Raw genomic sequence first — 25613 nt, 5'->3', positions numbered from 1 at the left:
CTAACTCACACTATGGTAGTAGAAACTTTAACCACTGGTGCTTTTTGAGTCAGGAGGGAGATACTAGGGATTAATCCCAAATATGAAAGGCATGTACAGCAGCACTGTTCACCACAGACATATTCACCAAGGCTTTGTGCTGCTGGTGAAGACATACCACAGTAAAAAGATAAACAGCGTCTTAGCAACACAGTTTTGTCCTTGCAGACTGATGTAAGAGTATAAAGGGACCCCCCCCTGAAGTCACAGACCACACTTTGAAGATGCCAGAAGAGCCAAGATTACTTTTGGGGACAGAGGGCATTTTTTGATATGATCTCTATGTAGCCCAGGCTGGACTCCCAACTCTAAATTCCCTGCCTCTGGGTGATGGAATTAAAAGATACATTAACATTACTCAGATGTTGTGGATAGCCCTGGTGCTGTTTGTATTTTGAGGCTAATCCCACTTTCCCAGGAGGGGACAAGTGAATCTTGTACACAGGTGACTTCCTGTGAACCTTCTCCCCATCTTACCTTGTAAAATAAAGGCTAGAGCTGGTGACTGGGCAGTGGAAGGGAAGGTGGAGCTGAAAAGTTTGTAGGTGTGGGGGTGTGTGGAGTGTGGGGTGGGGGAAGGAGAAGAAGGAGGGGAGAGAGGACCATAGAGAAGGTGGTGGAAGGAAAATGGAGTACGTGGCCTGGAGAAACTGAAAGTTATAAGGGATCTCATAGCTGGGGAATATAGTAGTGTAGTGGTACATCTGCCCAGTCTAAGCTTGCAGCTTGTGTTCATATTAATTGTGTTTTCTTTGCATGGGCCTATTTGGGTTGGAAATTTACTGCAACACTCAGCTAACAGGGATTTATAAAGTTCTAGAAATGTTCAAGCATTTTTTTTTATTACATTTAGAGCCAGGAGGCATGGTGGCACGCTCCTGTAATCCCAGAACTCAGGAGGCAGAAATATAGCGTTTGAGTACAGCCTGGTCTATATAGTGAGGTCCAGGATAGCCAGGACTTCATGGAGAGACACTGCCTCAAAAAAAAAAATCAACCAACCAATCATTTTATTACATCATTTAGAGTGTGAAAGTGTATGTATGTATGTATGTGTGTGTGTGTGTGTGTGTGTGTGTGTGTGCGCGCGCGCACGTGCAGTACAGTTTTGCCTTCAACCATGTGTGTTCCAGGAATTAAGTCCAGGTGGTCAGGACTGGAAGCGGGTGCCTTTGCTGCTGAGCCACTGTGCCAGCCATCTAGGGATGTCCTGTATCGTGAACAGCTATCTGGGTATAAACATATAGGGGGAGTGCTAAGAGTGCTTCCGTTAGAGAGGAGTTGAGTTTGGAGGAGAATTTATCAAGAGCAATAAGCCAGTCACAGAAAGACAAGCACAGATACCACACAATCTTCCTTATACAGAAAAAAGGCCACTTCAGCTAGGTGTGGCAGCATGTGCTTTAAATCCAGAAATCATCCTGCCTGTCTCCTGAGTGCCAGGATTACAGCTGTGCACACCACACTAACTTTATATTGTTTCTTTCTGATTTTTGAGATAGGGTCTCACTATGTAGCCCTGGCTGGCCTAGAACTCACTGTGTAGAACAGGCTATATTTAAACTTATAGAGGCCTGCCTCCCGGAGTGCTGGGATTAAAGGTGTGCACCACCAAACCCAGGGTGTCCACCTATTTCACCATGTCTCCTGTGACCCAGGCTGGTCTCAAGCCTACTATGTAACCAAAGATGACCTTGGGCTCCAAGTCCTTTTGCTTTCACTCCTTGAGAGCTGGGACCACAGGCATATACCACACTACAAGTGGCTTTGTAATTTGCGCTTTCATTTAGTCATGTAATTTTTTCCAGACAAGGTGAAATAAACCCCATTTGTCCCCATTTAAGGACCAGGCCTGATTTCAAAAAGAAGGCCATAAGGCACTAGCTCCAGGAACAGAACCTTAAGTCCCAGGAGCAGACCATAAAATCCAGAAACAAGGTCATAAAACCCCCTCCCAAAGAACAGCTTGGGGAATAACCACAAAAATGGGGAAATATCTTAACTCAGAATGGGCCATCTGTGCTGGGAAGCCCTAGCTCATCCTATGGTTAAATGTTAATGACATGGGAATGTATACCTCTGATCATCTGTGACTCCCAGCACCCACCAATGAAATTTTAGATTTTCTAATCCTTCTGGAGAATTCCCCTGATTCCCTTTAAAAAGGCCGGTGTGCCTTTGTCTGTGGTCACCAGTTTGTAGAATGGTTGGCCCCATATGCTGGTTGTTTCTGCAGAATACATGCTCTTTGTCTTTGCATACCATCTGAGTCTGGGGTTTTCCTTCATTCAGAGATTTTTTGGGCCCTTACAAGGGTTTCTCTATATAGTCCTGACTATCCTAGAACTATGTAGACCAGGCTGACCTTGAATTTACAAAATCTGCCTGCCTCTGAATCCTGAGTGCTGGAATCAAAGGTGTTCACCACCATGCCTGGCTATAATTTGCTTTTTTAAGTGTAAAAATGGTGGGCAATTTCCTTAATGGATATATGTCATTTAAAAATATCTGATAACCTTCTTTATATAACTACACTTTGATTTATTACATCCACATTTAACTTGCTTCCGTTTTTAGATATTTCAGATAACTGTGCTGAAGAGTTAACTATATATGTGTCAGGTATCCCAAACTGTAGCCAAGGGTGATCTTGGATCCTTTTTTTCTAAGACAGGGTCTTAATATATATCTCTGGCTGATCTCTAGCTCACAGGGATCTTCCTGCCCCGCCTTCCATGTATTAACATTAGAAGTTACTGATTAGACTGCTTAGCTATCACCAACACTAAACAGGTGGTCAAGAGGCCTGGAGATGTGGGTCAGGGTAGGGAGCTTGCCATATGCAGGAGGCCCTGTGCAGACAGGACACTTAGCACGCAGTGTATTTCATTAAAATCCCCATAACCATCCTGTGAGTTAATTAAGTTTCCCTAAGGACTTTAATGGCCAGCACATGGCTTTGTGGTTTGTGACTGAAATCCCAGCTTTATAAAGCCAAGGGAGAATTGTGAGTTTGAAAGCTAGCCCAAACTACTTACACCGAGAGAACTGTGAGTTTGAGGCTAGCCCAGACTATTACATATGGAGAATTGTGAGTTTGAGGCTAGCCCAGACTACTACACAGGGAGAATTGTGAGTTTGAGCTAGCACAGACTACTACATAGTGAGATCCTATCTCCAAAACAAACTGCCACCCAAAACAAAGCGTTAGCTAGAGCCACAGAAACATTGTGAGCCTGCCTTCTTTCCGAGAGTTACACTGCAGATATTTATGTTGGTATACAGCTCTTCAGATAGTCCCCTTTTATAGGTAAACAACCTCCCTATTCTTCCATCTGCTGTAAAGCTAGTAGGTAAATTGCACCAGGGCGGTGCCTGCAGATTAGACTCACGTGGCGAAGCTGCAGGGTAACCGAGGGACTAATTAAGAAACAGCATTCCTCTCCAAGGAATTATTTAGTGGTAAGGCTTCCCTTATGGATTTGCTAGAATTCACTTTCTCTCAAATAATAATCATGTGTCTCACAGAAACAGCCTAATTAATTTTTTTTGTTTCTCCCAATAAGTAACTACAGTTTCCAGATCTACAATTAAACAATTCTACATACAAGCAGAATTGTTTTTCCTGTTTCCCAGACAGGGTTTTACCCATTCATTCCAGGTTAGCCCTGAACTCACTATGTACCTCAAGATGACTTTGCACTTCTGTGCCCCATATTTCAGTGCTGGAATTACAGCAGGTGCTGTCATACCTGGATGATACGGCTCTGGGGATGAAACTTGGGACCTCATGCATGTTAGGAAAGTCCCATTTCCTGAGCTCCTCAACATTTTTATTACATATTATTAATGACTTACTTGATCAAGACAATTTGCCTGTGATTAAAAACAAACCAACCTATTACCAGAAGCAACACAAGGAAGAAAGGGTTTATTTCAGCCTCCACCCATAGGTCAGAGTCCATCACTGAAGGAGGCGCGGCAGGAATTCAAGCAGGCCGGGAACCGGAAGGCAGAAACTAAGGCAGAAGCCAAGGAGGAACACTGACTGCTTTCTGACTTGTTCCTCAGACTTGCTTAGCCTGCTTTCTCATACTATCTGGGACCACCCACAATGCGCTGGACCCCCCATGCTAATCATAAAGTGCCCTGTAGACTTGTTTTTCTTTTTCTTTTTCTTTTCTTTTCTTTCTTTCAATCTGATGCAGGCATGTTTTCTTTTTCTTTTTTTTTTCTTTTGTGTGTGTGTGTGTGTGTGTGAGAGAGAGAGAGAGAGAGAGACAGACAGACAGACAGACAGACAGGTTTTTCTGTGTAGCCCTGGCTGTCCTGGAACTCACTCTGTAGACCAGGCTGGCCTCAAACTCAGAAATCCACCTGCCTCTGCCTCCCAAGTGCTGGGATTAAAGCCACACGCTACCACTGCCCAGGCATTTTCTAAATTAAGATTTTCTCTTCTTGCCAGGCAGTGGTGGCACATGCTTTTAGTCCCAGTACTAGGAAGGCAGAGACAGGCTCTCTGCGAATTGAAGGCCAACCTGGTCTACAGAGTGAGTGCCAGGACACCCAAGGCCACACAGAGAAATCATGCCTCGAAAAGCCAAAAATGAAAAAAGGGAAATCTTCTCAGATATGTCTAGGTTTGTGTCAAGGTGACAAAAACAATCAACACATCTATCATGTGGGTCCCAGGGATCAAATTCAGATTGTCAGTTGACACCGTCAGCTACTGAGCCATCTTATCAATGATTGCTCTGTACCACAAGGTGGCTTCCAACTCACTATGCAGTCAAGGATGACCTTGAACTCCTGATATTCCAGCCTATACCTCTCAATTACTTTTGTTCTTGATTTTCTTACTAGATAGACCAGGTTGGCTTCAAACTCACAATCTTCCTATCTTGGCCTCCACGGTGTGAGGACTACAGCACTGTTAATTTTATTTATTGTCTCACTGTATACTTTTATTGTATGTGTATAGGTGGGCATTTGTCTGCAGAGGAAAACCTTGGATGTCGATTCTAATGTACTAACACTTTTATTTATTTTTTTGATTTGGTTTTTCAAGACAGGGTTTCTCTGTGTAGCCCTGGCTGTCCTGGATCTCACTCTGTAGACCAGGAACTCAGAAATCCACCTGCCTCTGCCTCCCAGAGTGCTGGGATTACAGGCATGTGCCACCACCGCCCGGCCACTTTTAGTTTTTTAAAGACGGGATATCTTACTGGCTTTCAAGTCACCATATAGACTATGCTAAGCAGCCAGAGCTCCAGGGACACATCTGCCCCAACCTCGCCAGCACTGGAACTACATGTGTACACCACTGCGCCCAGCATCTATTACATAGGTTCTGGGAATCAAAGTCAGGTCCTCTTACCAACTGAGTGATGATCTCCCAGGCCCCTATGCTTTCAGTTCATATTCATTTTTCCTTCCTTTATGAAAGTTTGTTTGGGGTCAGTTCTTCTTTGATAGGGTAAGAAAAGGAAACACTGCATTTTGCATCCTTGCATAGGATTTTTTTTTAACATTTATTTTTGTGTGTGTGTGCAAGTGGAAGTCGGACAAGTTGTAGGAGTCAGCTCTCCCCTCCATCCATGTGGGTTCCCTCAGACTGAACGGGCAGCAGGTACCTCCGCCCATCTCCATGCTGTAATCTACGTTTAAACGCTATGAAGGCAAGCAATATGGGGCCAGCTCCTTCAGTAATAATCTTTCAGGTGCTCTGTCTATGAATCAACGTTGTAGTTATTATCTGGCCACCATTAAACTATCACTAACATCCTCATACACATGATGACACACGGTGTGTTCGAGTGTTGTTTACAAAGCAGTGCAAATATACAGTGACAAGCTTCGGCCACAAAAGAATAATCTTCAAAGGGAAGACCGATGGAGTCAGATACCTGGGATGCCAGCACTCAGAGCCCAAGGCAGGAGCATCTCAAACTCAAGGCTGTTCTGTTCAGAGCCATCCTGAGCTACATAGTCAGACTACTTTAAAAACAAAAACAACAAAAAACAGACAAAAAAAAAAAAAAACCCCAAAACCAAACCAACCAAACAAACACCCCAACAATAAAAATGTCAAGGGCTGGACTGGTTAGATAGGACAGTAGGTAAATCATTTGGTTCAGATCCCCAGAAACTGTGCAGGAGTCAGTGGTAATAAAACCAGAATCTGATTTGTAATCCCAGTGTCCCTACTGGTAGATGGGAGGCCAGACAGGAGTGGCCCAACCCCCCACTACCCCCCTCAAGCTTACTGGTGAATCCAGAAATGAACAACAAAAAGCTTCATTTCAAACACATTGAAACACAAGGACCAACATGGGATACTGTCCTCTGAACTCCACACATGTTCTGGAGCATGTACATGCCTACGCTCACAGGCAAACACGCCACACACCTATACACAGACATATTAATCACCAGCAGCTGGGCACAGTGGTGAAAGCCTTTCATCCCAGCACTTGGGAGGCAGAGGCAGGCAGATCTCTGAATTTTAGACCAGCCCGGTCTATATGGAGTGAGCCCCAGGTCAGCCAGAGCCACACAGAGAAACCCTGTCTCGAAAGAGAAACAAACAAAAAGTGGGAAACTGTGTTTAACTGATAAAACTGTACAAAAGAATGATAATGTATTTATGTCTGTGACATATTTGTCATACTAGAAGTCACGTTCCCAGCATAGTGGTCCCGGCACTGGGAAGGCAGAGGCAGAGTGCTATGTAGAGCAGCCTGGTCTACATAGTGACTTGCAAAAGATCAGCCAGCACACCATAGCAAGACCCCATCTTTGAAAAAAATCTAAAACCAAAAACCATTACAGTACTCCACCAAATTTTAGAGTATAGAGTTTACCACTGCACTATATATCTCAAGCAGTTTTAACCTGGTTTCCATATTCACCCTAAAGAAAAGTTGAAAGCGACCGAAACGTTTTGTATTTTATACCTTAAGATTGAAATGCTATGAAGCCACATTAGACAGTAACGAAGAATCAACTACATGGCCTGTTATAGGACATTAGAAGGTGGACTGGACTCACTTCAACCCTTATATACTTGATATTGTATCAAAGCAATATACTTTTGTAAATTTATCCTTAAAAAATAACACTGACTGATCATAAGCGAAATATTTTAGTCTTTTAGAAGCCCACCAACCATTGTTGGGGTAAATAAATAATGCTGTTCAGAAATCAAAATAAAACAACAACCCCGGTGCTAGGTTTTGGAGTTCTCAGAACCAGAACCCTCCAAGTTCTCTGTTCCACTTCAGTCCACACTCTGTGACCTTGGAAAAGGTTCCCGGTTTGGAGACTTTTCTCTCCAGAGCTCAATTACAAATGCGTGGAGCGTGAGCCAGGTCGCCAGGCATCGCGGACTCCTCAGCTCGCTCCTCTGCTCCGCGTACTCGCAGATCCTCAGCCTGAGCCCCAGCTCTTCCCCACGGACTCAGCCACCAGCCTGTTCCTACTCCCCCCTGCGGGTGTCTCCTGGATCCACACCAGCTTTGTGCCAGGCTGCTAAGAAGGGACCTCCCGATCATCCTCCCATCGGCTGAGGAACGCCCCACTTGTGTCTCCCTTTCTGCGCTTCTCACAGAAGCCCTGCCACCCTAGCTCCCCAGAGACGCCCACCAGGACTGGGACACGAGACCCCCTTCCTCCCCTCCCCTCCAGACGACTCATCTAAGGAAGCCCTCCAGTTCCAGGAGCCCATTCGTCCTCAGCCTCTCCAGAATCCCCACCCTCTCTACCTCCTGCTAGGAAGCCTCCCCCTCCCCGCCATCGGGTTCTGGGGACCCCTCTCACCTCCGCGGTGAGAGATGTGCCTACTGAGGAATCGCTGTTTCTTTCTCTGGTGCAGCAACGCTGGGTATTTAAGCAACAAGAACGAGGTGACCAAATACCCCCCCAGAGTAGAGAGAAGGCAAAAGGCCGCGGTGGACGACATCCTCGGTCACCGCCTTCTGGGCCTGAGACCCCGACTGTGCTGTGATGGTAGCAACGGCCGCGGCGCCGGCGGCTGCTCGAGGTCTGCTCGCCCTCAGCTGGTGCCCTCGGCGTAGCGCACTTGTTCGTGCGGGCTCAGCACGCAGGCGCAGCCCGACCCCAGCGCCGGAGCAACAAAGGGGCTCCGATACGCAGGCGCGCTGCGGCGCGGAGCGTTGGGCGTCCCGCCGCTGTGGTCCCAGCGCAGGTGCTTTTAAGAAGACCTCGAGGCAAGAGGTTGGAAACTTGCCAGTGGTTTTATTTGTTTGGTTTTGTTTTGGCAGTCCCTAAGGCGAAAACGCTCTCAAGCCGGGGTAAGCTTCAGGAAAATCTGGCATAACTGGGAAATGTGCGTCAAAGGAGGATTCCAGCGCAGGTCCTAGTCCCTTCTGTGGGAAAAGCGAAGAATTGTTAACGATGCCTCGAACTCGTTACGTGTAAGAAACTTAGGGGCTGGAAGGCATAGCCTTGTTGGTAAATCGTACCGGATTCAAGCCCCAGTACAAAATAAAAGTGAATAAGGAAACTGGCAACTAAATCCTTTCCTATAAAGACTGGCAACTATTCCATTTTTCCTTTTCACCTCGCACATTACAAACTAGAAATACAGTAGGAACCACGTTTCAAGGGTCTTGGTTTTGTGAGATAGGATCTTCTGCAACTTGGTCCCACCTTGAATTTACTATATACTTGAGGATAAAGCCTTGGACTTCTGGTTCTTCTACCTCAGCCTCCAGAGTGTTGGGATTATAGGCATGGCTAGCTGTGGATCATATTTTATGCAAGGTAATTAATCACAAACGCTGTGGCTGTGGCTCAGTTGTAAAGCACTTACCAAGCATGTTCAAGGTTCAGGTTTGTTTTGTGTATTGAGACAGGGTGTCTCACTGTGTCAACTTTGTGCTGGCCTCTTGAGTTACAGAGATCAGGGTTTCTCTGTATAGCCCCGGCTGACCTGGAACTCACTCTGTAGACCAGGCTCGAACTCAGAAATCCGCCTGCCTCTGCCTCCCAGAGTGCTGGGAATACAGGCCCGCGGCACCACCACCCGGCTGTGCCTCTGCCTTCTAAGTATTGGGATTCTTTCCTTTTTCTCCTCTCTCCCTTTCCCTCTTTCTTCGTCCCTCCCTCCTTCCTCTCCTCTCTTCTTCCCTCCTCTCCTCCCTCCCTGTCCCCCTACCCCTTCTTTTTGGAGACAGGGTCTCACTATGTACCCTTGGCTGACCTGGAACTCACTTTGTCGACAGGGCTAGAGATCCACCTGCATCTGCTTTCCCTTAAGGCCAGGGGTTTGATTCCCAGTACAATCACAACAGACTGACTTACAATATTTAGCTCAGGCTGGCTTCCCAGGCACAAAGATGCCACCAAACCAGCTTGTCCCTTCTGGCACAGGACGGCACAGGACGTTAGCCCAAAGGAATCCAAGAGGGGGGCCTGAGAGAACAAACATTAACCTTGCTCTCTCTGGTCTCAAGTACAGTTCCAAAGGGGTGAAGTGTGGGACAAGGTGGGGCTCCAAGTGCCCTCTGTCTCCATCTATAACAAAAACAAAACAAACAAACTAAAACGGGGCTGGAGAAGTGGTTCAGTAGGTAGAGCACTGGCTGCTCTTAGAGAGGAGCCAGCTTCAGTTCCCACAGTGGCTCACAGACACAGTCACAGCTGTCTGTGACTCCAGGTCCAGAGGATATGGTGCTCTCTTCTAGAGTCTCTTCTGATTCTAAGGGCGCCAGGCACATGCAGGCAAGCATTCTTGTACATAAACGAAAACAAATTTAATTTTTAAAAAAGTAACATGTCAGCCAGGCAGTGGTGGCGCACACCTGTAATCCCAGCACTCTGGGAGGCAGAGGCAGGCGGATTTCTGAGTTGAGGCCAGACTGGTCTACAGAGTGAGTTCCAGGACAGCCAGGGCTACACAGAGAAACCCTGTCTCGAAAAAGTCAAATCCAAAAAACAAAACAACAACAACAAAAAAACCCCACAGATGTTTAGCCAGACATAGTGGCACATGCCTTTAATCTTAACACATGGAGGGAAGGGGCAGGGGCAGGGCCAGAGGTAGGCAGATCTCGGCGTTTGAGGCCAGCCTGGTCTACAGAACAAGTTCCAGAATAGCCAGGGCTACACAGAGAAACCTTGTCTAAACAAACAAACAAACAAATTATGACTCATACATGTTTAATGTTTTTTTCCAAGACAGGGTTTCCCTGTATAGCCCTGGCTGGCCTGGAACTCACTCTGTAGACCAGGCTGGCCTCAAAATCAGAAATCTGCCTGCCTCTGCCTCCCACATGCTGGGATTAAAGGCATACACTATCACTGCCCGGCGTTTAATGTTTTTTAATGGTCTTGTTTTCATTTTTGAATAAGATCTTACTGTGGCCAAGGCTAGCCAGCTACTCATTGTGTAGCCCAGGTTGCCTTCAAACCTATGATAATTCTTCTGCCCCAGTGTCCCAAATATTGGAATTATGGGTGTGAGCTGCCATCTCTGGCTTTGTTTTTTGGTCTTGAGATTCTGTTTATTCATTTAAAAAAAAATGGAGAGATGGCTCAGCAGTTGGGAGCACTGGTTGCTCTTCCAGAGGACCCAGGTTCGATTCCCAGCACCCACATGACAGTATTTAGCTCAGGATGGCTCGAAGCAGTCTTTGAGCTTCATCCACCTCATTATCTGGAACTGCAGGCAAGGTTGCTGCACCTGAGTCTATCTCATTGTTAATTTTTTATGCATTTACTTATCTGTGTGTGTATGTGTATGCACACACGTAAAGGCAGAGGACAACCTAAGGAGGCAGTCCCCTCCTTTCACCATGTAAGACCTAAGGCGGCAGCTTCTTTCCTGCTAAGCCATTTTGCTGGGTCAAGAAGCAGCTTTAAGAAAGGTGGTAAACACTCTGCTTCACAAACATTGGGACGAAAATATCTAATTCTGTCAGGACAGTATTTTAAATGTATCTGGGAAAAATAGGATCAATTACACGACACTGGGTCTCAACTTAATTTGCACTTCTTATCTAATAACATAACCACAGTTGGTGATGGTCATATGCTGGGAAAAGTTACTATAGATTGGTGGGATTTATACACTTAGCAACTTATTTCATAGAATAGGTATTTAATGAACTTTTATGTCAGGCCTGAGGATACAGGTCTGTAGTCCCAGTGACTCTAGAGGCTGAGGAAGTAGGATTGTAAATTCTAGGTCTGCCCGGGTTACAGAATAAATTCGAGCTAGATACTGTCTTCAAATATAAAGAACAGACAAGAGTGGAGCTGTAACTCACCGGCCTGAGCTCAGTGCCTGTGCTGAAAGCTTCTTTGTTAGCACACATCTGTAATACTAGAGAGGCTGAGGCAGGAGTATTGAGTCTTAGGCCAGAGGCTGGAAAGATGGCCCATCCAGTTAGGAGCACTTGTTTTTCTTTTCTTTCCTTTTCTTTTCCTTTCCTTTTCTTTTTTTCTTTCCTTTCCTTTTCTTTTTTCTTTTCTTTTCTTTCTTTTCTTTTCCTTTCTTTCTCTTCTTGTCTTTCTTCCTCTTCCTCCTTCTCTAGTGCTGCTTGTATTTTTGCTTTTTGAGAGAGTTCCTCTGGGTAGCTGTTGTGGAACTCAATGTACACCAGGTTGTTCTTGAACTCAAGAGATCAGCCTGCCTCTGCCTCCTGATTGCTGGGACCAAGGATGTGTACTACCACCACCGCCTGACAAGAGCACTTGTTCTTGCAGAGGATCTGGGTTCAATTCCCAGTACCCACATGATGGGTTTACAACTGTCCATAACTCCAGTTCCAGGGGATGTAACACCCTCTTCTGATCTCAGTGGGCACCAAGCATGCACATGGTACATACACATAAACAGGCAAAACACTCATCATACATATAAAAAATAAATAAGACCCAGGTAAGCGGTGCATACCTTTAATCTCAGAACTCTGGAAGCAGAGGCAGGAGTTCCAGGCCAGCCTGGTTTACATAGCAAAATCCAGAACAGCAAGGGCTATAGAGACAGTGTCTCAAAATAATAAACAAATAAAATAATAGGGGCAGAAAAGTTGGCTCTTAAAAAAGCACTTGCTTCTTCCAGAGGTCCTGAGTTCAATTCCCAGCAACCACATGGTGGCTCACAACCATCTGTAATGAGATCTGACGCCCTCTTCTGAGGTGTCTAAAGACAGCTTACTCAGGTATGTAAAAAAATAAATAAATCTAAAAGAAAAAGAAAAAGAAAGCACACTTGATGCTGTTTCAGTAAACCCCTCTGAATTTCCAGCATGAACAAGGCTCATAGCGGCCTGTCACTCCAGTCCCATGAAATCTGATGCCTTCTCCTGATCTCCTTGGTCACCAGGCATGTGTATATACATACATATATACATGCAGGTCAAACATTCATATGCAAAAATACACCCCACCCAATTAAAAATAAGTGTATCAATAGGCATGGTGGTGCACACCTTTAATCCCAGCACGTGGGAGGCAGAGGCAGGTGGATCTCTGAGTTTGAGGCCAGCTTGGTCTATATAGCTAGTTACAGGCCAGCCAGACCTACACCAGATTTTTGCAGTTCAGTCTTTGTGGTTATAATCTAGATCACCTTGTTTTGTTCATCTCATAGTTCCAGCTGGCTTCCAACTATCTCTTGTAGTCTAGGGTGGTCTTGAACTCTTGCTATCTCTGATTCTTGAAAGGTGGGATTACAGGTAAGTGCTACAACATTCAACTTTTTGCTTGAGGTAGGTTTTGTTATGTAGTTAGTATAGGGTTGCCTTAGACTCAAGAGTACAGGTTTTATAGGTATTGGGATATACCAACCTTGCTTTGAAAACAGTCTCAAAAACATCAACTTTCTGGGTGTTGGTGGTGCAAGCCTGTAATCCCAGTATTTGGGGAGCCTGAGTTAGGTGGATTTCTGATCTCCAGGCCAGCCTGTTCTACAGAGTGAGTCCCAGGATAGCCAGGGCTACACAGAGAAACCTTAGGACCGGAGTTCCAGGCAGCTATGAGCCTGTGCATCCTGGAATCCAAAGGGATCCTCTGAAAGAACAGCAGTGCTTTTGTTACAAGCCAGGTTTCTGGGAGCTGGACAGATGGCTTAGCGGTTAAGAGCACTGTCTGCTCTTCTAGAGGTTATGAGTTCAAATCCTAGCAACCACATGGTGGCTCATAACCATCTATAATGGGATCTGGTGCCCTCTTCTGGTTTGACTGAAGACAGTTACAGTGTACTCATATACATAAGATAAAATAAGAGCCAGGTTTCCAGCCCATTACTTATTAGATAGATAGAGCACTAAATTATGATAAAAATATGCCTTACAATGAAATAAAAACAAGACAAACAGATACCAAGTATACATTTTATATCCTTTTTTCTAGAACAAACTTTTATTGATTTTTACAATAAATATCAATATAATGAAATAATGGAACAATTATTGTCCAAATACTGAATACTTGTAACCAAAACACATTGGGTTTTGGGAAAACACAGTATACACATTAAAAAAAAAAACAACAAAAAACTTCACAAACATCAAAAACAAGAAGACAAACAGCAGCTTCGGTCTGGGGCAGAGCGGCTGGAAGACTCATTGTGTGACTGCTTTGAGGACTCCTCGGAGCACCTTGTAGCTCATGAGCTGCACATTCTCCTTAGGAGGGAAGCAAGGTCCTCTCTCAGTCACATAGGCGTAAGGAAATCTCAAGACCCAAAGGCCATCAGGTGGGAGAGTGATTTCTTGTTTTTCTGGGTAAAATACTGGACATGGTGGTGGGCCTGGTTGAACCTGAAAAACATGGGTTACAAAATTACTTTTTAGATTTCCCAATAAGGAACACCTGACAGATAAATCTCTGAACAGACAATGGGTTCTAAGAACAGTTAAGACCAAGCAGTGCCATTGAATGCGGAAGCTGGTGATTTCCTGGGTCCTCCCCTCACCTCCTCTCACCTCACCTCCTCTCACCTCCTCTCACTTCACCTCACCTCCTCTCACTTCACCTCACCTCCTCTCACTTCACCTCACTTCCTCTCACCTCACCTCCTCTCACCTCACCTCACCTCCTCTCACTTCACCTCACCTCCTCTCACTTACCCTCACGCCCCCTCATTGGATGTCTGGTTCCCTCAGCTCCCTTTTCCCCGTTGACCAGATTTTGGTTTTTTTTTTTTTTGATACAGGATCTTTCTCTCCATATCCCTGGCCGTCCCGGAACTCACTCTGTAGACCAGTCTGCCGTCAAACTCAGAGATCCACCTGCCTCTGGAATGCTGGGATTAAAAACCTGTATCACCAAGCTTAGTTTGTTTGTTTTTTGTTATTGTTTTTGACTGCACTTCCAAATCGTCAGGTAAACTAGGGATAAATTAAATTCTTCTTCTTCTTCTTTTTTTTTTTTCGGGGGTGGGGGGGTGGGGGGTGAGGTATTTTGAGACGGGGTTTCTCTGTGTAGCCCTGGCTGTCCTGGAACTCACTCTGTAGACCAGGCTGGCCTCAAACTCAGAAATTCACCTGCCTCTGCCTCCCAGAGTGCTGGGATTACAGGCGTGCGCCACCACCACCCAAATTAAATTCTTACAGCTGTAACAGTTAAATCAATAGAAATCTCTTGGACTTAAAAAGAAATTAGGTACCTGGGGCTGTAGCTTAGAGGGTAGAGGAGAGGGGTGGCTTAGTGTACCAGTGAGCACACACACAGCAAATAAATAAATAGATAAATAAATGGAAATAAAACAGTTAAGCAGATATGAGGTCTGGAAGACAATTCCGTGATAAGAGCACGTGCAGTTGCAGAACTCTGAGTTCTAGGTCAGCCTAGTCTGTGTTTCAGGTTCCAGGACAGCCAGAGCAGCAGAAGGAGCCAGTCTCAACAAAAAACAAAAAAACCCCAAATAAGTAATAAATAAAATTAATGAAAACAAAGGGTGGGAGATGGAGTTCAGCTGGTACAGTGCTTAGCAAGCGAACCTGAAGCCAGGATTCAATCCCTAGCACTGCCGAAAGCAGACGGAGGTGTGTGCCTCTGCCGTCCTAGCACCAAGGAAGGAGAGACAGAAGGGTCAGAGTTCAAGGCTAGCCTGGACCACACAAGACTGTCTCAAACAAGCAAACAAAAAATAATGATCATGGGCTCGGGGTACAGCTCAGTTGATGAGGAAGAGGGACACACACTCCTATCCCAGCACTTAGGAGGCAGAGACAGCAAACTACACATTCAGTTCCAAGTCAACATGGGCTCACAGGATTTGACCATAAAGACCACACACAAAAAACCCCAAACAAAGAAACCATTGTTTTTTTCCCCACTGCGTCTCCTACCTGAGGCATGAGTATTATCTGCAAGGGAGCATCAGGAACCACGACGAAGAGCCTCATGAGCTGGGCGTAGTGTGGCTTCAGCCCGCGGCCCTGCGACGAGGACAGGATGTACAGGGGCATGTCACTGTTGAGGGCTTTTAAAGCTGACTCCTTGGGCCCACTTCCCATCACTTTCATCACTTTGTCAGGCCCTGAGCACATGAACCTCCGACCTCGAGAGTCTTCGTACTCAAAGCCAACAAAAGCTCGAGCTATGTCGTCCCTCCGCCTTCCTCTGCCCATCACAACTGCACTTCTCTTCCCAGGAATAGCTTTATTTGGAGCAGGCCAGGAGTTCGTGTCTAAGTCTCCTTCATCTTCAGCTCTAGTCCTGATGACAATGTCCCAAGGCATAAGATAGTTTGTTCCTGGAACGAAGCCTTGTTGGTCCAAACCTGTATGAAAATTGTAGGACTTGGCCGGGCCTAGCTTAACCAAAGACCAGCTGGAGAATTTGGGTAAGAGACCTTTTGGGCAATTTGAATGTAGCATGCCTGGGAGATATTCAACTGTGGATGCCTGCCGGTCAACCAAGTTTGGTCTCTTCTCAGATTTTACTTCTCCTTGACCATGAACTTCTGGGTTGTCCCCTCCTGCTTGTGGGTCAGCTGGGTAGGTACCTAGGCTATCCGTTGACTGGCCCAAGCTCAAAGCTAAACTCAGGCTTGTGCTTTCTCCTTGGGTTTGAGGCTCTTTCTCTTTCAGTTTCTCAGCATCTGAGTCTGGTGGGGCAGGAGAGGGTTCATTTTTAGCAGGAGCAGGATCTGGAGTACTTGGCTCAAATACAGGGAAATTGATATGATCCAATTTCCCACAACATTTTTCTTCCAGAAGCTATAAAGGGAAATAAGAAGTAGAAACTTATTATTTCAAATAATAAGTCTTCTTTATAAGCTCATTTAAATAAGTAAACAAACAGCCACACATTTTATGAGCAGAGAGTGGGTAGTGTGTGCCTGTGACACAGTATTTGAGAGGCAGGCTGAGTGAAACAGAACTCAAGTTCAAAGCTAACATGGCTCACAGAGTAAGGTCCAGACTGTCCTGAGCTAGTCATCTCCAAACAAGTAAACACACACTACACTCTAACAAACAGTGTCAGCAGTCAATGTATAAGCAGAAAAGAACGTGGAGGGTTTCTTTCCTCCGATACATGGATATAAGAATTCAATTTTCTGGGTACTGAAGTAGCAAGAACTATTTCTACATTCCAAAAGAATCTAGTATGAGTTATTCCTTTAGGCAGTGAGTGATTCTAAGCAGGACTCTGTTTTTAATCCCAGTGCCCATTAGTGTGCTAAGAATTAGAGTCACTGGACACAGGTGCTGCATTGACCCACTTAGAAAAAGCGATTTCCTGTCTTGTCTGTCTCTCTCTTCCATTGCCTCTCTCTTTTCCTCATGTTCCAACTCCGAAAAAGCCTTTCACTCTCCCCTCCCCCAATAAATATCTCAGCCTAATTTCTCAGTGGCACACCTTTGTGCGGGCTGGTTAAAGGTCCCCCACCTATAGTGAGAGTCTTGGTTTCTTTGAAAAATAGAGAAACGTTGTAAGACTATGTCTTCGGTTTAATCCCAGAGGCGGCTTCAGATTGTCCACAGCAGCTGACTATGGCTTGCCTTGTGTTCTAGCAGGGGTGTGATTTTGCCAGCTGCAGGTAGTTTCTGAGATTGCGTGATGTTTGGAATTCTGAGGACTTTTCAGAGGGTATATAAATGCTACGGCCTCAAGAGTTGGGGTGAGTTGTTGGCTGAATGTGCCCAGAAGAAACAAGAAGAAGAAATTAGATATTCTGAGGGAAGACTGAACTTGCCCCAAGGAACTCGATGCCCCTAATCAGTAGGAAGTAGTCCAATGACAATGTCCCACCCTTCCCAACCCCTGACTTTATTCAGGGATCTCTTTCCTTTCCTTTATCCCTTTTTCTCTCTCTCTTGTCTAGTGTTATGGGGTTAAACAGGAGGAAGAAAAGGGGTGGAGAAGGCTGGAAGAAAGAACCCACAAAGTAGCAAAGACCAGCTACACCCAACCCTCAAGCACTTTATCCTAACTGTGGGCACCAGGCACACACGTGGTGGACACCAGGCACACACGTGATGGGCACCAGGCACACATGTGGTGGGCACAAGCACATGAATGAAAAAAACTCAAGACAGAGAACTTCGGCTTAAGTGGGTCCGGCACCCCCTCTTTTGACCTGCATAGGCATGTACAGGCAATATACATTCACACCCACAAATGCCTAAATAAAAATATCATTGATAAGGTATTTTAGTAACATAAGATTGTGATGATGGATATTTTTGACCTAGATAATAAAAGCTTCCCAAGCCAGGCATGGTGGCTCATACTTTTTTTTTTCCGCTTTTTTTTTTTTTTGGCTTTGGTTTTTTCAAGACAGGGTTTCTCTGTGTAGCCCTGGCTGTCCCAGAACTCACTCTGTAGACCAGGCTGGCCTCGAACTCAGAAATCCGCCTGCCTCTGCCTCCTAGAGTGCTGGGATTACAGGCATGCGCCACCACTGCCCGGCTGGTGGCTCATACTTTTAATCCCAGCTCTCAGAAGGCAGAGGTAGGAAGATCTCTTGTGAGTAAGTAAGTAAAAATAAATCTTTAAAAAAGAACCTAACGCTGGATAGTGGCGGCACATGCCTTTAATCCCAGCACTTGGGAGGCAGAAGCAGGCGGATTTCTGAGTTCGAGGCCAGCCTGGTCTACAGAGTGAGTTCCAGGACAGCCAGGGCTACACAGAAAAACCCCAGAGAACCCCAGTCTCGGGGGTGGGGGTGGGGGTGGGGGGAGGGAACCAAAAACCCTAACTATATCATTCTGATGGTTTATATACTTGTATAAAATATGGTTAAAAATGATGGAAAACCAAGAAATGCACATAAAAAACTTGTCCTCGTTCTTTTTTTTGTTTTTTTGAGTCAGGATTTCTCTGTGTAGTCCTGGCTGTCCTGGAACTCACTCTGTAGACCAGGCTGGCCTCGAACTCAGAAATCCGCCTGTCTCTCCCTCCCAAGTGCTGGGATTACAAGCGTGCACCACCATGCCCGGCTGTCCTCCTTCTTTATCATTGCGGTTGCACTGGCTTTTCTAGGTATTCTGCTATGGGTAATATTCAGTTGTTGAGAGAGAAGGAAGTGGAGGCTAGTCAGATGGCTCAGGGGTTGAGAGCACTGACTGCTCTTCCAGAGGTCCTGAGTTCAAATCCCAGCAACCATATGGTGGTTCACAACCATCTGTAATGAGATCTGATGCCCTCTTCTGGTGTGTCTAAAGAGAGCTACAGTGTACTCACATATTAAATAAATCTTAAAAAAAAAAATAAGAGAGAGAAGGAAGCTTCATTCTACCTGGTAAAAGTCATAGTTAGCAGCCTTGATATCGAAGGGGTCGTCTCGAGGCGCCTGCTTCCTTCCGCAGTTGCAGGCTCCGGTGGAGCGGGCCCGGCTATTGTGGTAGAGCACGGGAGGGTTCCTATCTGCCTCTGGTTTTTCTCCTGGAAGGTGTAACCATCATTATTAATCATACAAAGACAATACAGAGTCAAGTTTACTTTGTGTTCTGCAATAATCAACTCCCCAAATTCTTCAAATAGTTCTCTGGCAATTAAGAAACACATGTACACGCAAAGGAGCAAACAACAGAAATCTTGATTAAATATACAAGAATAAAGATTTCCCCTTTTTGTCAGCACTGAGGATGAGACTTGAGGTCTCATAGCTGCAATGCATGCAAGTGCGGCGATCTGGAGGCAGAGGCATTAAGGATCTCTAAGTTCAAGGCCGGCCTAGGCTACGTGACCCTACCCCAAAAGTAAAACAATGCCGAATTTCTAAGTGATTTTTTTTTTCCTTCTGTGTCATATCATGGTGACCTTTCTTTTCAATGTATTTCTATTAATTCAACAAAAACTATTTAGGATTAAGGTTGAGCCTACATTTTCTGAAACTGCATGCCACTTAAAACTTTTCATCTACCAACTCACTAGAGTTTATTATTAAAAAAAAAAAAGAAGAAGAAAAAAAAGAAAATTAGTTGGGTTGGAGAGATGACTCAGATGTTAAGAGCACTGACTGCTCTTCCAGAGGTCCTGAGTTCAATTCCCAGCAACCACATGGTGGTTCACAAACATCTGTAATGGGATCTGTGAATTCTTATGGTGGGTGTGTCTACAGTGTACTTGTATAAATAAAATAAATCTTAAAAAAAAAAAATTAGTCATGGGTGATGTTTTCGTTTTAGAGGTCAAACTTAGGGCTGGAGCGGACAAGATGTCTCTTGTGGTACCTGAGTTTCATCCCCAGGACCCATGTGTTAAGGGAGGGAACGGACTCACAAGTTGTCCTGACTTCCACCTAAATATCATTCAATCACATACACACACACACACACACACACACACACACACAGTAATTTTTTTTTATTTTTGGTTTTTCGAGACATGGTTTCTCTGTGTAGCCCTGGCTGTCCTGGAACTCACTCCGTAGACCAGGCTGGCCTCCAACTCAGAAATCCGCCTGCCTCTGCCGCCCAAGTGCTGGGATTAAAGTCGTGCGCCACCACTGCCCAGTTTTTTTTTTTTTTTGGTGGTCACACACAGAAATTTTAAAAATAAAAATAAATAGAAAGTATTTACTAGTTGTGTACAGTGCCACATGGATTCCAAAAGCAGAGGCAGGAGTTCTGTGGCTTTGAGATCAGCTTGGTCTACATAGCGAGTTCCAGGTCCATCCAGGATTAAATAGAGACCTTGTTCCAAAAACAACAACAGAAAACAAACAAAAGCAAAGAAAGAAAAAAGCATTTACTGTAAAATTTCTGCAGGTCTCTTTAAAAAAAAAAAACCAAACCAAACAAACAACAAAACAAAAAGAAAAGATAAAAAAACAATATATGCCAAACAGATCATCTTAATACAAGATTCCGGTGAGATGGCTCGGCTCAGCAGGCGCCGTGCTCGCAGCACAGGCCTAACTCCAGGAGCTGGGTCCTCGGAACCCATGTGAAGGTCGGAGACTACTGACCTCACAACATTTCCCTCTGACCTCCACAGGTGCACACCCATGCACACGCGCACACACACACAAACACACACACACACACAAACACAAACACACACTAATACTAAAAGCACAGCTCAAGTTTTCAGTGCACAATGTCGGGAACTTTGCAGCTACCTGATTTAGGTAAGGAGTGAAACTTGTGTACACAGTGTTGGTCAGTCAAGCTCCTCTCTTCACAGAGCTGATGGCCATTGCTCCAAAATTTGTAGCAGTCTTCATGTAATTGCATGGCATATTTGTGAAAGGCTGGACCTCGAGCATGCTGACTGTATACCCGAAGAGCCTGAGCAAGCTGATTCTTATGCACCGTCATGGTGTAATTATGCGGCAAGTTGGACTGGTAGGCACTATGTGCCATGGGTAAAGCTTTTTGGCACCGGTTTTCCGAGAATTTTGTGTCTATATCCAAGAACCCTTCTAAGACTTTAATACTGCTTAAAATCTTAGACGTTAGCTCCCCAGTGGGTGAGCCCAAGTCCTCTTCCTTCCCGTCGATAGCCACTTCGTACAGCTTTGCAGCTGCGGAGATCCACTTCTGGTAAGTGGGCAGTTCAAAATGCGAAGGCTGTGGGTTCCTGCCCACACTGTCATCAAAACCTTTTTTGCTTAGGACCAGCTCCACGTGCTGCCACAGGAACTCCCGAAGAGTGAAATCCACTAGCTGGCCTGAAGAACTGGAGGTGCTGCTATCGATGTGAAAGGAGAGCTGCTGCCGGCTGTGCTGTCTCATCGCTTGGTACCGCCTAGGTCCAGAAAGGGGTGCGGGCACCAACAACGATTCTGGGTCTTTCACAGTACAATGGTTCCTAAGTTGGTCCAGCAACATGCCAATTGGGTCCTCCTCCTGGCTTCCGGGAACTATGTACACAAAAGCTTGGTTGGCAGGTACTGTAAAGAGGCAGTTGATACTCTGATTAGTCAAGACTCGACTCTTGCGAAAGATTCTATAGATCTGATCCTCCAGGGCATGCTGCAGTCTTCTTTTGGGAGAGTGCTTCTTGGGTTTATCTGGATGAGCTGTATCTTGGCTCCGAGGGGGTTCCACCTTAAGGGCTCCGTTGAGTTGAAAGAGGAAAAGGAGTCTAGGTGGGCAAGGTCGGCAGTTTAACTTCCAGTCTTTGCCAACTGGACAATCCTTAATGGCTGTTTTGAGAAGGGGTAGTACTTTCTGTCTCAGTCCATCCAGGGCTCTGAATACACGATCATAAGTGATGTCAAAGGAACACGTCGGGTGGACCAGGAGCAAGATATGACAGACAGAGAAGAGGTAAAGGAGACTGAGACACTGCAACTTCTCTTGATGCTTCCAGAACTCGTGTGTTTCTGCATGCGGTAAAGAGAGGCCCCCTCCAGCTTCACCGCTCTGGAGAGCCCGACAAGCACGCAAAAGCTGTGAATTGTCACAGATGGAAGTGAGAATAAGATACAGAACTTTGCTTTCCTGATTGTAATAGGCCTGCAAAAGACTAAAGTCCTGGGGACCTGGTTCAGCTCTGTTACCTTCCGCCGTAGTCATACCTCCGCGAAGTGAATCCCCGCCAGCAGCCCCCGGGTCCCCGGCTCCTCCCGCCTCTCCGACAGAGACAGTTTTGGTCTTGATTCCAGGCCCTGGATCCCCAGGATCCTGATGGTGAAAGAGTGGGAAAACCTGTCGATCACACACAGTGTTCACCAGAGAGAACTTCTCAGAGTTCAGGCGCAGAGCCGTCTTGCCGAAGATTCCCACCACGCAGATCTCATCCTCCCTCCACGGGGGCTCGGGCGTGCCAGTCGCGTTCCCCCCGCCTTCAGCGGAGGGGCCTCCGGGACTCTCCGAGCCCAGCCAGGCCGACGCCCCCATGAGAAGCTCGCGCAAGCTGACCGGCCCCGCCATGGCGGAGAAAGAGCTTCCTCTAGCGTCCTTCCGGTCCCTCGCTAATCCCAACCCACCGGTCCTATTGTGAAATCCCTCCTCCGTGAGTTAGTCCCTGCTTTCTCTCTCTTTAGTTCCGTGTGTCTGTCCCTGCCCCCACCACTCCCTTTCACCCCCTTGCCTTTCAGTGTCTTGCAAGGTTTTAGCACTACATTTACTCAGTTCGAGACTATAGAGATTGAGATGTCGAAAGCTAGATTGGTTGCAGTTTCAATTTTAAAGAATACGCCCAAACCCACAACAACAGTTTCAACTGATTATTCTAACAGCTCAGTGTGGGTGGTTGCTTATACTCTCACCTTTTCTGAAGACTAAGGCAGGAGATTCTCTCTCTCTCTCTCTCTCTCTCTCTCTCTCTCTCTCTCTCTCTCTCGTCCCCCTCTCCCTTCCTTCTCTTCTTCCTCCTTCCTTTCTTCCCACCCATCAGCCCCCTCCCATTCTACCTCTTAAATGCTGGGATTAAAAGCAGGCACACCACTACCACCCAACAAGGAAAGAGGATTCTTGAGCTCAGCAGCTCTGCTAGCCTGATAACATACCAAGACCCTGTCTCCTTAAAGAAAAGAAAACAAGAAAGGAAGGAAGAAGGAAGGAAAGACAGATGGATGGAAAGAAAGGAAGGAAGGAAGGAAGGAAGAGAGAGAGAGAGAGAGAGAGAGAGAGAGAGAGAGAGAGAGAGAGAGAGAGAGAGAAAGAAGCATATTGTTGCACGTCTGTGATTCCAACATTCAGGAAGACAAGGCAGGAGAATTGCTTTGCGTTCCAGACCTACCTTGACTATAGTTAGGTCCTAGCTCCAAAATAGGGTAAGAAGGGCCGGGGATCAATGACTTAGATTGAGTACTGCTCTTGCAGCCACCATGGCCTGCAAAACACGCACACACCACAAAATTAATCTTTAAGAAATAGAAGAAGCGTAGGGTGGAGGTGGAGAGCTACTTGCCTAGTATGCAGGAAGTCCTGGGTCCTATCCTCAGCACCAGTATAAACTGGGTATGGTGGCCCATTCTGCAATCCCAGCACTTAGGAGATACTGGAATGATTAAAAATTCTGGACAATGACTCAGATTCAATGCCAGCTTGAACTTTAAGAGATCTGTTTCAAAACAAACTGATAAACAACAAAAGAATGGTAGAAAATTCTTGGAGGGCAGAGGCAGGAGGATCTCTGAGTTGGAGGCCAGCCTGGTCAACAGAGTGAGTTCCAGGATAGCCAGGGTTACACTGAGAATCCCTGTCTCAAACAAACAAACAAACAAACAAACAAACAAACAGATAATTGTGGAAAATTAATCTAATAATTTAACATAGTGGAAATGTAAATAGTATTGTGTGTTGCTGGGGATCTAACCCAAGTCTTTGTGGATGCTCTACCACAGATGACATTTGTAATAGATTCTCTCTCTTTCTCCTCCCCCCCCATCCATTGCAGGCTCAATTGCCCTGGAACTCTCGTTCCCCCTGATTGGTCTACCTTCACCTCCCAAGTGCTGACATTATAGATGTATACCATCCATGCTTTTCATTTCTTACAATAATTTTGGTTTTAAGGTAGACATAGAAGTAGGTCAGTTACTTTTATGGAATTCTTTTAAAGTCAAATAGCAGCCATGAAACAGCATAAACAGAGAGTACTCACTGTGCATAGTGCTAAGTCTTTATTAAGAGTTCTTAGGATGGCAGTGTACCCGTGTACAGCACTTGCTAAGAAGCCTTAAGTTGCATCTCTAGCACCATGAAACAAAACAAAACAAACAACCCAATAGAAGTAAAAAGTAAATCAGAAAGATACAGACTTAAGTCATGATATTTGTATTTATTGCATATAATGCTGGTAACTGAACCTTGTGCATACAGTTTTTAAAATACTGTCTGAATTATACTGGGATCCCATTAACTCTTCTCAACCAACTCCTGTTTTTGAAACTATGGAACCCTTCATGAATTTTTATGTCATCCTTGCATGGGGGCCATGCTAATCTTCTCTGTAGGGTGCCAACTTTAAAATATGTATTGCTGAAGTGGGTGCCTCAACAACTCCTACTGCTAGGTGTGCATGTGTGTGTAAGTGCCACCGTGCACACATGTGATCACAGGGCACTTCTCTGGAGTTGGTTCACCCACCACAGGTTCCAGGGAACAAACTCAATTCAGATCATCGGCTTGTTTGGCAAGTGCTTTTACCCATTCAGACATCTTTAAATATAGTCTTTTTTTTACTTCCTTCCTCCATCCTTTTTCTTTTTGTTTTTTTGTTTTTGCTTTTTGAGACAGGGTTTCTCTGTGTAGCCCTGCCTGTCCTGGAACTCACTCTGTAGACCAGGCTGGCCTCGAACTCAGAAATCTGCCTCCCAAGTGCTGGAAAAGCATGCACCACTACTGCCCAGCTCCTTCCTCCATTTTTAGTAAGAAATGTTTAGTAATCCCATTCTAGGGAGGTGGATCCGATCCAGGAGCTACTTACTTTAACAAGCAGGCAAGTGATTACCAAATGATAGGGAAGTGAACAGTATTGCTTTTCATAGCACTTACAATGTCTATTGGTTATTTTTACATTTATGTATTTATTGTGTGTGTGTAAATGTGCACAGTGTGTATGTGTGTGTATGTGTGTGTGTAGTGTAAGTGTGCATACTACGACTAACAGAAGTCAAAGGTTTTGTTTTGGGAGCTGGCTCTCTCCTATCATCTGGGATCCTCAGGTTGTCAGGCATGGGCAGGTAAGAGAACTTGCTGCTTTCACAGAGGACCAAGTTCAGTTTCCAGTATCGCATGAGATAGCTCACAAGCTCCTGGACCTCATGTCCAGGGATCTGAAACTTTCTCTGGCCTTGCTGGCCATTAGGTATGCACACAGTGCACTTATATACATTGACACTCATGTGTGTCCATAAAAGTGGTTAAAAAAAAAAAAAAAAAAAAAAAAAACCTTAACAGTTGTCCGACTTGATGGAAGCACTTTTATCCGCTGAGTTAGCTCAATGATCCCGGTCTCCCCCATCCCCTCTCTCTTTTGGTGAGCCCTCAACTTATAGCTTTTTGTTGTTATTATTTCTTGGGACAGGGTCTTCTCATTTGACCCATGCCAATCTTGAAATTGCTATGTAGCTGAGGATGGCCTTAAGTTTTTGATCTTGTATCCACTTCCTAGAGGTATTCAAAACCATTCCTGATTTTTATTAGACACCAGGGATCAAACCCAGACCTTTGTAGGTGGTCTATCAACTG

The 25613-nt window shown here is 45.4% G+C and overlaps 2 protein-coding genes and 1 non-coding gene across 4 annotated transcripts in view; all 3 read right to left on the bottom strand.

Annotated features, from left to right (window-relative positions):
• The window catches only part of Gdpd1 (glycerophosphodiester phosphodiesterase domain containing 1), a 36546-nt gene extending 28419 nt beyond the window's left edge, over positions 1-8127 (bottom strand). For both annotated transcript variants that reach the window (XM_052197672.1, XM_052197673.1), the window contains exon 1: positions 7858-8127. In XM_052197672.1, the coding sequence (XP_052053632.1) occupies positions 7858-7999 (142 nt within the window). In that variant the 5' untranslated portion in view covers positions 8000-8127. The remainder of the gene's footprint in view (positions 1-7857) is intronic.
• A 5268-nt stretch (positions 8128-13395) lies between these two features.
• Positions 13396-22390, bottom strand: Smg8 (SMG8 nonsense mediated mRNA decay factor). Its single transcript, XM_052197663.1, has 4 exons — positions 20588-22390; positions 18761-18906; positions 15363-16235; positions 13396-13829 (listed from the first exon to the last, which is right to left on the bottom strand). The coding sequence occupies exons 1-4, from the start codon at positions 22344-22346 to the stop codon at positions 13632-13634; spliced, it is 2976 nt and encodes a 991-aa protein (XP_052053623.1). The 5' UTR covers positions 22347-22390; the 3' UTR covers positions 13396-13631.
• Positions 22391-24307: 1917 nt separating this feature from the next.
• On the bottom strand, positions 24308-24414 carry LOC127695633 (U6 spliceosomal RNA). The gene has a single exon (XR_007980016.1). It is a non-coding gene; the product is annotated as a U6 spliceosomal RNA (small nuclear RNA).
• Between the last annotated feature and the right edge of the window lie 1199 nt (positions 24415-25613).

The sequence above is a fragment of the Apodemus sylvaticus genome, chromosome 10 (assembly GCF_947179515.1).
Source record: "Apodemus sylvaticus chromosome 10, mApoSyl1.1, whole genome shotgun sequence".
Lineage (NCBI taxonomy): Eukaryota > Metazoa > Chordata > Mammalia > Rodentia > Muridae > Apodemus > Apodemus sylvaticus.
This window is presented reverse-complemented; position numbering and strand designations above follow the sequence as displayed.